Here is an 11,579-nt window from a genome sequence, read left to right as displayed (position 1 = left end):
CATAGTACAATTTAAGACATTATCATGCTTTTATAATTTCATTTTATGCTTATGTTTATTAAATGTTGTAATGTTAAATGGTTTTGTTGCACCAGGGTCTGAGAGGAATGTAATTTCAATCCTGTGTATGTCCTGTACTTATTGCGGTTTTTGACAATAAAATGACTTTGACTTTGACTTGGTCTGAAATGTTTAATATAACAACTGTAGATGAAATATAACAGATTTGGCTCACTATTTGACAACAAACTGGTCAGTTTTCTCTATGTCACCCTTGAGTAATGCATAATAAACACTTGTTAATGATTTATGAAGTGTTTATCAAGGAATTATTAACATATCTATAAACTATTTATTAGCATCTATAAGGGGAGCCTTATTGTAAAGTGATACCAATGTTATTTATACAAAGATGTCCTGAATTGTAGGAAAAATTGAAGGATCTCTGTAACTGAACAAAGTAAACTGTATAAGTCACCTCTATTGTTGGTTCTGATTGATGTTTAATATGTTTAAACACATTTCCTTTTTTCTCTTTTTCTTTTTTTTAATAAATCAACAATAAACCTCTTCTTTTGTATACAGTCTGTCAAAGTGGACTTTAAAATGATAAAAACACAGATAATAATGTCATTACATCATTGCAGTACAAAGTAAAAAAAACATATATCCCAACTTACTTGAACTAAATCGAACAATATCCAATATTTTCCATATAAAGCTGAAATTAAACTTTCACAAATTGTTTTTTTAATTAATTATTTTGTCTTCTGATCATCAGTTGGGGTCATTTCCACAGAAGTGACGTACGTTTTGGGCGGGCTGGTGTTTGCCTGGATTGTGGAGGAGTGGGTCTGGGATTACGCCATAACTGTCACACTGCTGCACGTTGTGATGACTGTAGCAGGTAAAAACACATGCGTACACACACACACACACACACACACGCAGGTGGATCAATAGGTTGGAACAGCTGATAGGGTTGCAGTCCTGATCCTGTAAGAAGTAGTACATCAAAGATGTACTGGTAAACTTTTGGGCATGACCAGTTAACATGCTTTCTGCTAAACTAAACTAAACTAAACTATAAGTGTACAAATAATCTAAATGTCTTGTTGCATTTGTGCAGTGATGTCAGACTTCCCTTCAGAGGAGCACTGGTGGATCGCTCTTGGTAAGATTCACGCTTTTTCTTTTTGCATAACAGAAAACTCCTCCTTTCCTTTTGACTTTTATCAGACTTGAAGAACTCACATCCGACACAGCTCCAAGTTCAGCCTCAGACTTTCCATTTTATGATTCATTCCCCCTTTTTTATTTTGCCCTACTGTGGATTCATCACAAATGGGATGCATCACAAACAATGATGAGTCCAGCTAGAGGCAAGAGGTGGAACATCTGGAGAGCTGGTGCAAGGAGAACAACCTTCACATAAATGTGACGAAGACGAAGGACATGGTCATGGACTTCTGAAGGAACAAACACAACAATAACCCCATGAACCTAGGAGGGTCTGTGTGGAAGTGGTCTCCAGCTACAAGTACTTGGGTGTGCACCTGAACAACAATCTCAGATGGGGCAACAACACCACCAGCCTGATCAAGAAAGCTCATCAGAGACTCTACTTCCTCAGGCGGCTGAGACGAGCTGGTCTGGGAAGCTCAGTCCTCACCTCCTTCTACAGGTGTGCAGTGGAGAGCATCTTGTGCTCCAGCATCAACGTGTGGCATGGAGGCTGCACAGCTGCAGAAAGAAAAGCTTTGCAGAGAGTGGTGAAAGCTGCACAGAAGTCTGTTGGAGTCAGTCTCCCCACCATCACAGACATCTACACCGATGCAGGAAGAGGGCCACCTGCATCATGAAGGACCCCACTCACCCAGCACTCACACTTTTTGCCCCGCTCCCCTCAGGCAGGAGGTTAAGGGGAATTAAGTGTAGAACCACTAGACTGAGGAACAGCTTCTACCCTGAGGCTGTTAGACTCATGAATATCTAACCAGAATAATCACTGTTAAAAAAATCACATCATGTTGCTGCTGATCTGTTTCATGTTGCTGCTGATCTGTTTCAATGTTGCTGTGTTCATTCATATTCATATACTCACACAGACTCATGTTCGTGCTGCTGTTGGGTGTATTGTTTTTATGCTATTAGTGCTTAGCATATTTTTAGTTAATGTTTTACTTAGTTCATATCTTAGATCTTATTTCTGTTTTTCTTTTACATTTTATTGTTGGATGTAACTGGGACCCTGTGTACATACTTTTGTTCCACCACATGTGGTGCAAATGACCAATAAAGAAACTCTGACTGATTTAATTTGTGTCTCGGCAGGTTCAGGCTTGGTCATGATGATTTTTGGAGGACAGCTCTTGGCGTACAAACTCTTCAGGAGCAACTTTGTTTATCCTGCTGATCTGCAGAACTTCTAATGAAAACAAGGAGTAAAGCTTTTAACTGGCTTATTGGTTAATCCCAGGTCTCAAACATGCTAGTCGATACGCTTTACATTTCACTTTGAGGTTGTTTCAATGTCTGTTAAGAACACAAACACACACACATGCATGCACACATATTTATTGTGTACATATAACTAAAATGTGTGTATATATATGTATAAATCTGATAAAGTGGATATTTATTTTTATTCTAAACCGACTACTTGCATTAGATAGTTATGCATTCAAGTGTCTAAATCTATTTAAAATCACATTTTACGTATTTATTTACAAATTGTTTTGTATTCTTAATTTATTCAATATGCTTTCAAAACTAATAATAAGAGAAACAGTTAACAGTTGATACAGCTTTACTCTCAGCTGTCTACAGACTGGTACAATGCAGATTTTTCATCACTGATATCATTGTAATGAGGAGCGTATGTGACAGATCTGTGTATAATATAGCAGTCTGATCTAAAATATTACTACATGTTCACAAGTATTGCGAACAAGAATAAAATCTGTTATGTTGTGTGCTTTAAATTATTTCTAGTTTGATTTTCTGGGGTACTTTAAAAAAGATTAACTTCATGAATTATTATTTTTTTCTCAGTATCTGCTAAGTTCTCTTATCTTTTATTATTATGACCACTTGCATCCTGACCATTGTTTGAAATACTGTCATATTTCTATGTTTCATTGCACTGTATCTAAAAAAATAACCACAGTTGTTAACAATGTAGTTTGCCTGACGTTTCCAGAACTGACAGGTAAAATCTGATGACATTAACATTTTGATTCACAGGCGGAAATGCCTAATTTCAAGTTGTTTAAAAAAAACAACAATGGACTGATAATAAATAATAATAATAATAATAATAAATCCCCAAAATAAACTAGGGCATGCGAATTTTATCAAGTGTATTCATGTGCAGATATACCATGACAAATGTTAAAAAATGTGTCAGTGAAATCAGTGAGTTTTGTTATGGAAAAAAAATACAATATTTACCTGTAAGTGGGTGAAATAACGAGTTTAAAGTGCAAACCTGGTTCAGATGTTTGTGGTGCACTTACACATCTGGCCACCAGGTGTCAGCATATTAAATTACACACCAGTGTTTACTGAAGGTGCCATGACTTCAGTGGAGATACATCTGCACTTATGTAGAAAACTGCTTTTAAAGAATTGTTTAATATAGTGTCCATTATACATTCATATTTGTACTGTGACCCCACAATGTGAGACAAAATAACAACAAACAAACAAACCAAAAAAACTTAAGCTTTAAAACATGATATAACTTGTCCCACGGTCTGTAAACGCATCAGGGTGTTGAACTTTTCTCGCCGTGGTGTCAGATCACGTGACGCAATTGGCTCGAAAACTTCGCGCAAATATCGAGTTGACGTCCAGTTTTATTCCAAACAATTAAACAACTCTGTTGGAATACTTTTCCAGTTTGTTGCAATTCATTTGACGCCCGACTGAATGTCATTAAACGGGTTGATAACGAGTTCTGGGAGGATGAGAAACGCGGGAGAGCTGACTCAGGTAGGTCGAACCCAGAAGCTAGCTAGCTCACTTAGCTAAAAGCATTTTTGCTAATTTATTTTATTTTTATTAAAGTTAATTTAAAACAAACATTAAATTACTTCAACTAGGTCAGTGTACCATTCTCAATTAAAAAAAACACTAACCCAACTGGTGTATTAATGTCACTTAAAATGACTCGTTGTCTTTAAAGCATGTTTGTAGAATATATTTTAAAAAGTTAATTAGTTCAAGCTACTAAGCAATGTTTTTACTGTCAAGTTATTTTTCCTTTACTTGTCAGCACATATATTTTACTAATTAACGAGAAAAATACTATTTTAGAAAGTGCTTTCTTGCAAAATTGCACTTTGCAAGTACTTATTTAATAAAGAGCTAAAGTAAACACATTTACTGTAAAGTTATTGGTAAATAACAAAGCTGTAGTCTTTTGATGAGGGAAAAAATGATAAAATAATATCAATAAAAATTAGTTTAAAATAAAAGGAAAACCTGGATCCTGTGCAGCTATTTTCACATTTCACACCATTTAGAAGTCAGATTTTAGAGAAAATATAACTTTTGTTTAAAATGATGACACAGGTTAAGGGTTCATTACTTGTCTATCATTTGAAGCTTTTCTTGTTTTTCCTCCCAAATAAACTTGAAGTAGCTTGAATTAATTTTCTTCGCCTTGTAGAGTCCTTTCCAGCAGCTACGCCAGCAGATGCTCGACATCTTGGGAGACGGAGGGATCCTGAAGGAGGTGGTCCAGTCTGGAGAGGGTCCACCTGTGCCTCAAAATGCTTCAGTATTGAGTATTTATCAGATCAAGCACCTGTTCTGATGCTACTCAGATGATTCAGAATGTTTTCAGAACGTTGTTTTTCCCTTCTGCAGTGTATTACTCTGGTTTCCTGGAGTATTCTGATCAGCCTTTTGATACCACCGCACACCTCAAGTACCCTCGGATGATGAAGTTGGGGAGAGGTAAGAAAGTGATCAAGCGGTTCTTCAGCTCAGTTGGAGGATGATTTGTAAAACGTATCATAACTTAAATAGATCTGACACTAGCTGGATTGGAGCTGGGGCTGTTGACCATGAAGAGAGGAGAGTTCTCTCGTTTCCTCTTCCAGCCACAGTACGCATACGGAGACATGGGCTGTCCTCCGTATATCCCTGCTGCTGCCACTGTTCTGTACGAGGTGCAGATCCTGGACTATTTTGACTCCGCTCAAGTGGATGACTTTTTTACCATGAGTCCGGTAGGTAGGAATGCTACTGCCTGAACATAAATTAGAAACGGACAGAAGTAAATGCTTGCCCATATAAATCGCAAATGAAAAGCATTTATTTTGTCTTCAGGAGGAGCAAAACACCATTCCATTGTCCACACTTCTAGAAGTCGTCAACACTCTGCGCAACTTTGGCAACCGTTGCTTCAATCAGAGCAGATATGAAAATGCCAAAGATCGTTATAAACAAGTACAAAGAAGTTATTAAGCAGTAATTCATTTGATCAAATACTGAGGTGCCATGATGTGATTCTGTGTGTGTGCTAGTGATGATGAGTGTTTTTGTGACCTGTCTGCTTTCCTCCACAGGCAATAACTCTGCTGGAAAACAGAAACCCACGGAGCGTGCCAGAGAAAGAGAAGATCAAGACAGCTCGGCTCCCTCTCTATCTGAACCTTTCTCTCACTGAGCTCCGTCTGGAGAACCCACGCAAAGCCCTCAAATACGGAAACAAAGCCCTGGAGCTAGACGCCGCCAACACAAAGGCTCTTTTCCGCTGTGGGCAGGTCAGACTGGGTTTATCTTTGTAGACTTTCAGATAAAAATCCATCCGGTCTCTGTGGAGCATCAGCTTAAATCTTAACTCTGTCATTTTTTTCCAGTTTTAGGCCTTTTATTAGCTTCTTTTTAGCTTAAACAAAGTCAAGTCAGTCACAGTTGGAGTTTACTTAGACTTGAGTCTTCTCTCCCAGGCTTACCTGGAGCTGTGTGACTATGAGAGCGCTCAGGGTTGCCTCATATCTGCTCAAGCAAAGAAGCCTTTTGATCATGACATCAACAACCTGCTGAAGAAAGTGGCAACGTAAGCTGGTTTAGTGCTGTCAGTGAAGCCAAGTCCTGGTTTCTGTGGCAAACTCAATGCCAAAATATTAGCCTTAAAATCACACCAGTTAAAAAGAAAAATCCTAAAATGTTGTTTTTTTTGTTTATTTAATTGTTCCAGATGTTATAAAGACAGCTTGGACAAAGAAAAATATGTTTACTCCAGGATGTTTAGAGAACTGAGGGACCCAGAGAAGATGTGAGGATCATCTGATGGCGGTGAGGAATCCTGTCCAGTAACTGTTGTCTGTCTGTCTGTCTGTCTGTCTGTCTGTCTGTCTGTCTGTGGTGAATGTATTAAATAAAGTCAGACGATTATTGCTTCACTGTGTTCAGTTTCAGCTTTAAATCTCCATTAAAAGGATTTTATGATGCCCATATTTAACTGAATGCTTTCCACATATCGTTTCACTGAACAATCAGATTAGCAGGTCACAGCTGCAAGAAATTGTTTGCAATTTCTTGAATTTCTTTGCTGAAGACTCCTGAAATTTTGGGATTGGTGAGGTTGGACCCAGATGCAGACAAATATGGAGTGCTCGAGATTAAATAAAAAACTGATTTATTCACAAATGGAAAAAACAAAAGGCTGAGGTGGCAGCAATAAACTTACAGAAAACTCAGGAGCACAAAAACACAGGGAGGACTACAGAGAGCACAGGAGGACAGAGATGTCTGGCAGGTTGTAAAGAACAATGCACCAACGTTGGGGTGGTGATCATGGAAGGTTTTGGAAAAGGCATATGACAGAGTGCTGAGGGAGGAGGTGTGGTATTGCATGAGGAAATCTGGAGTGGCAGAGAAGTATGTTAGACTGGTACAGGACATGTATGAGGACAGCAGGACAGTGGTGAGATGTGCTGTAGGAGTGACAGATAGCTTCAAGTTGGAGGTGGGAGTACATCAAGGATCGGCTCTGAGCCCCTTCTTGTTTGCTCTGGTGATGGACCAACTAGCAGATGAGGTCGGGCAGGAATCCCCATGGACGATGATGTTTGCAGATGACACTGTGATCTATGGTGAGAACAGGGAACAGGTGGAAGAGAAGTTGGAGAAGTGGAGGTATGCACTTGAAAGAAGAGGAATGAAAGTCAGCTGTAGTAAGACAGAGTACGTGTGTGTGAATGAGAGGGAGGAGGTGGAACAGTGAAGCTACAAGGAGCAGAGGTCACAAAGGTGCAGGACTTCAAGTACTCGGGGTCCACTGTCCAGGAAAATGAGGAATGTGGTAAAGAGGTGAAGAAGAGACTCCAGGCTGGATGGAGAAAAGATTCAGGAGTGATTTGTGACAAAAGAGTGTCCGCAAAGGTCAAAGGAAAAGTTTACAAGACAGTGGTGACACCAGCTATATTATATGGTCTGGAGACAGAGACATGGACAAAAAGACAGGAGAAAGAACTGGAAGTGGCAGAAATGAAGATGATGAGTTTCTGCTTAGGAGTGACAATGATGGATAAGATTAAGAATGAGATCATCAGAGGTACAGCACTGGTTGAACAACTGGGAGATAAAGTTAGAGAGACCAGACTGAGATGGTTTGGACATGTCCAGAGGAGGGACAGTGGGTATATTGGTAGAAGGATGTTAGAAATGCAGCTGCCTGGAAAAAGACAAAGAGGAGATCTATGGATGCAGTTAGAGAGAACATGGAGGTAGTTGGAGTGAGGACAGAGTGAGATGGAGGAGGATGACTCGCTGTGGTGACCCTGAAGAGGGAAAAGTCTAAAGAAGAATTCTAACAGCACAACGATTAAAACATATGAGGTCAAATATAACATATTTAATTTGAGTGAAATATAGTAAACCCTTATTTACTATAAAAAAAATTTGAGTTGATCTTTTTATACGTGTTTTAAAACTTTATTTTGATTATAAAGGCAATGGTGTTATTAGTAAATTATAAATGCATTGCACAGTTCTGCCAGTTTAAACAGGATTTTAAGAATGATATAATTTATCGATTATGGCAACATGGTTAATGTAAAAAATTGTAATCAGTTCATCATACAGTCTTGTTAGTTTATGCACGCGTGTTTTCTTGCTGCATTCACATGTTCTATTATTCCACACACATTCAATGACCGCACCTGCAAGATAAAACGAAATAATATTGGTTGAACTGTCATTCAGCTGGATCACTTATTGTACTTGTTGATGCCGTTACACTGTCAGTCACAACCCTCGTGGAACATAAAACTGGTTTACTTAGTGGAGCCAAGAGGCCATTAAAAGAAAAAAACAAGAACCACTGTGGCTCCTTTCATGAGAACTGTGATTTTCTTTATGAGGAAAAAATGGTAATCATTTAAGCAGCATGACCTTAATTTACATGTAAATATTTCGAGCAAGTCCTCTAGGTTTAATGTGTGTCCTTTTTTTCATAAAAATAATTACACCTGTGGTCCACATCAAGCAGCGTCTCACTAAGGAATAAAACTGCAGCATTTGCAGCTACGTTTAATATGTTTCTCCTTTTCTGTCGTTCAGTGTGCAGCTCATATCAGGTAATCGCAGGACCTGACTTTCAAACTCTGACAAGTTAAAGAGACCTTAAGGCAGGGGTTCTCAAACTTCTTGGGTTCAGGGACCCCCCTCATAACCCTCATGGTTTTTAAATAATTTTCTTCAATTTGTCTCTTTAATGCAATGAAAATATTTGTAACATAAATACTTGAGACCTGTTTTTGAATAATGTCAGTACAATTGTTATACATTTAAACACGGGGTATTTTTCATTCAAGACGCACTTAATTAACATTTTAATTTCTTTCCAAAAATTACAGTTTCGAGAAAATTAACAGGATCAAAAAGCACTTTAAAACTTTACCTGTTCACATAATGAACATAATAAATGGATTTGACACTTTTTTCAAATTATCACAGAAACTCTTTACATAAAACTGAACAGAATCATAACAGCAGTAGTCAGACCAAGCAACAGGGCTTCATTTGTAAACGGACCGATGCTGGAATGCAAATAAAGGGCGGAGTGGGTGTCTGGGGGTCCTCCCCTAGAAATTTTTGAATAAAGTACATGTGATTTCCTGCATTTCAGTGTATTTTACTTTACTTTAAACTTTATTGTCATTGCCATAATAACAACAGTTATGAACAGCAACGAAATTTTGATTTGAGAATCGTACTTCTACACATTAGTGAATTAGCACATAGTGGAACTTTGCAAGGTTCTGATGATCAATGTAAACACAGATAATGATACAGCATCTAAGGTCAAGATAGAAGAAGGGAAAACTGTAAACAGCCAGATGTTGAAGGGTAGTAATTGGTTGCTGCAGCAATGCAATATCCATTTCACAGTTATTGTCATGATGAGATTGGAGATGTAAAGATAGTGGGCGGGGTCACAGAGAGATGCTGTTCATTTAACGGTCTCACAGCCTGTGGGTACACACTGTGAGCCATTCTGGTGGTTCTGGCACCTGTGGACGGGTACCTTCTGTCTGAGGGGAGCAGGTGGAAAAGGCCATGTGCAGGATGGTACCTGTCCCGTAGGATGTTGTTGACTCGTCTCAGACAGCAGGTTGTATAGATGGTTCTGATCTCCAGGAGGGTCATCCCGATGATCTTCCTGGCTGTTTTAACCACCTGCTGAAGAGCCTGCTGCTCTGCCTTAGTGTGGCAGCTAGAGAACCACACTAGGAATCCATAGGTTAATATAACGGGTTCTTAAACATCTACGTGCTTGTGTGTGTGTGTATGTGTATATATATATATATATATATATATATATATACATAATTTCGCTCCACCACATGTACCACATGAGGTGCGAATGACAATAAAGAGACTCTGATAGATAGATAGATAGATAGATAGATAGATAGATAGATAGATAGATTCTTATAGATTTAATGACATTGTCTCCACATTTGAAGTTTCTGAAAAAAGACTTTTTTTTATTTTTTATAACATATTTGGAATATTTTCTCACAATTTTCCTCTTGATAGATCTCCTTTAGACTGATTAGATCAGAAAATATTTAAGCTAAATTAAGCAATAATGTTTCACTCTGAAAACTGACAGAGCTGTAGTATCACGTGAACATTCTAGTGAGGCTGACCTTAAACAACTTTGTTTTTTTTTTTGTCTTGCAGGATTCAAGATTTGTTTTTCTTTCCCTGTCTGACGCTCTCCAAAGCAGTTTTCACTCCTGTTATAAAACATTCATGTGTTTTTCATTTCTAAAGAAGCTGAATATTTTTGTTAGCCTACTCTTTGATAATGATGTTCAGATTATTTTCTGTTGTGTGTGTTCGCTGGAGCTCAACTTTGACTTGGTCTCCAGTTGAAGTTTTGGTCATTAAATTGAAGCTTTTCCTCTGAGGAGTCTTTGTTTTGTTTTGTTGATGATGGAGTAAAAAAAAAAAGTGAATTTTTCATCTTCAAAGGTAAATATTTGCTGGTGCACTCTGTAGGGACAAGTAGACTAAATTTCTGCTTCTTAGTTTGTAAAATACCACAGTCACATAGATCTTTGACTCTTTGTATGACTGAACATCTTAAAACAGAATTTCGAGCTTATTTTAAGGAATTCAAACACTGTCTTGAGTGACATGGACTTTATGCTTTAATAACCCTGTAGTGTTTGTATGTAACGTTGAAAAGACAACACCACTGTTCCTACCACGAGTAGAGTGGTATTATTTTAAATGAACGTTGATCTTGAAGGATCCAGAGAATTTCTGTTGACTTCCAGGTTCTTTCTTGTAAAGCTCAATGGTGCCATTTTTTCTCCTTCCGTCTGAATGTAGACGGCCATCTTCATGATCTGTGCTTCCTGCTGTCTCGCTAATACATCTGTCTAGTTTCTGTAGCCCAAACACGGTTCTCAGTCCAAATTAAATTTGCTTTAACTGCATGTTTGGACTCTTGAAACAGTGTTCAAATCCAGAAATCACTTTTGGAGTCAGACTTCCCATTTGCGTAATTGATAAAATAAAAAATGAATGAATAGAGAATTGATCGTGTTAAAGAAGCCTAATACCTAAAGCCATTTTTCTGTTTGGATCTGAACCTTCGAATTGAAGCTCAGGAACATCATCTTACATGAATAGGGGAGAGGGCGGGCCCCAGAAACCAGCTTATCACCATGAAACTGGTTGGTTCGCTATGAGAGTTCACTATGAGCTTGTGGGACTCAAGTTTGTGGCTTCTTGGATTGATGAAATCCTTTGGATGAAGGACAAAACGTCTCAACAAAAAAAGAAACTGTCCAGATGAACTGACTGAACTTTGTTTCCTGAACGTGTTTGTGATGAACATGGTGTTATATAAATATTTTGGGTTAATGACCTAATTTTCTTGTTCTAGAAGTTGCTTTACAGTGTCTGTCTTGTTCATGCAGTCACATAAACACCTAACTTACCAGCAGACAATAGTCCCTCGTTTATCACGGGGGATCCGTACCCTGAAGCCCCTCAATATGTGAAAAACCATGATGTAGGAATAGTAGAACAGTAGTAGT

General features: G+C 38.2%; 3 protein-coding genes across 3 annotated transcripts in view; 2 read left to right on the top strand and 1 right to left on the bottom strand.

Moving 5' to 3' along the window:
* LOC119417877 (transmembrane protein 244-like) overlaps positions 1–2,630 on the top strand; it is a 10,330-nt gene extending 7,700 nt beyond the window's left edge. Inside the window, exons 3-5 of the mRNA XM_037685128.1 lie at positions 782–907; positions 1,130–1,174; positions 2,335–2,630. Coding sequence (XP_037541056.1) covers positions 782–907; positions 1,130–1,174; positions 2,335–2,432 — 269 coding nt within the window. The 3' untranslated portion in view covers positions 2,433–2,630. The remainder of the gene's footprint in view (positions 1–781; positions 908–1,129; positions 1,175–2,334) is intronic.
* A 1,174-nt stretch (positions 2,631–3,804) lies between these two features.
* Positions 3,805–6,305, top strand: fkbp6 (FKBP prolyl isomerase 6). Its single transcript, XM_037685826.1, has 8 exons — positions 3,805–3,996; positions 4,676–4,793; positions 4,876–4,965; positions 5,038–5,240; positions 5,341–5,460; positions 5,580–5,777; positions 5,964–6,073; positions 6,215–6,305. The coding sequence occupies exons 1-8, from the start codon at positions 3,934–3,936 to the stop codon at positions 6,294–6,296; spliced, it is 984 nt and encodes a 327-aa protein (XP_037541754.1). The 5' UTR covers positions 3,805–3,933; the 3' UTR covers positions 6,297–6,305.
* Positions 6,306–9,472: 3,167 nt separating this feature from the next.
* rsph9 (radial spoke head component 9) overlaps positions 9,473–11,579 on the bottom strand; it is a 4,436-nt gene continuing 2,329 nt past the window's right edge. Inside the window, exons 5-6 of the mRNA XM_037685127.1 lie at positions 9,596–9,749; positions 9,473–9,554 (exon numbers count right to left, since the gene is read on the bottom strand). Of these exons, the coding sequence (XP_037541055.1) occupies positions 9,473–9,554; positions 9,596–9,749 (236 nt within the window). The remainder of the gene's footprint in view (positions 9,555–9,595; positions 9,750–11,579) is intronic.

The sequence above is a fragment of the Nematolebias whitei genome, chromosome 12 (genome assembly GCF_014905685.2).
Source record: "Nematolebias whitei isolate Nwh7 chromosome 12, NemWhi1, whole genome shotgun sequence".
Lineage (NCBI taxonomy): Eukaryota > Metazoa > Chordata > Actinopteri > Cyprinodontiformes > Rivulidae > Nematolebias > Nematolebias whitei.
This window is presented reverse-complemented; position numbering and strand designations above follow the sequence as displayed.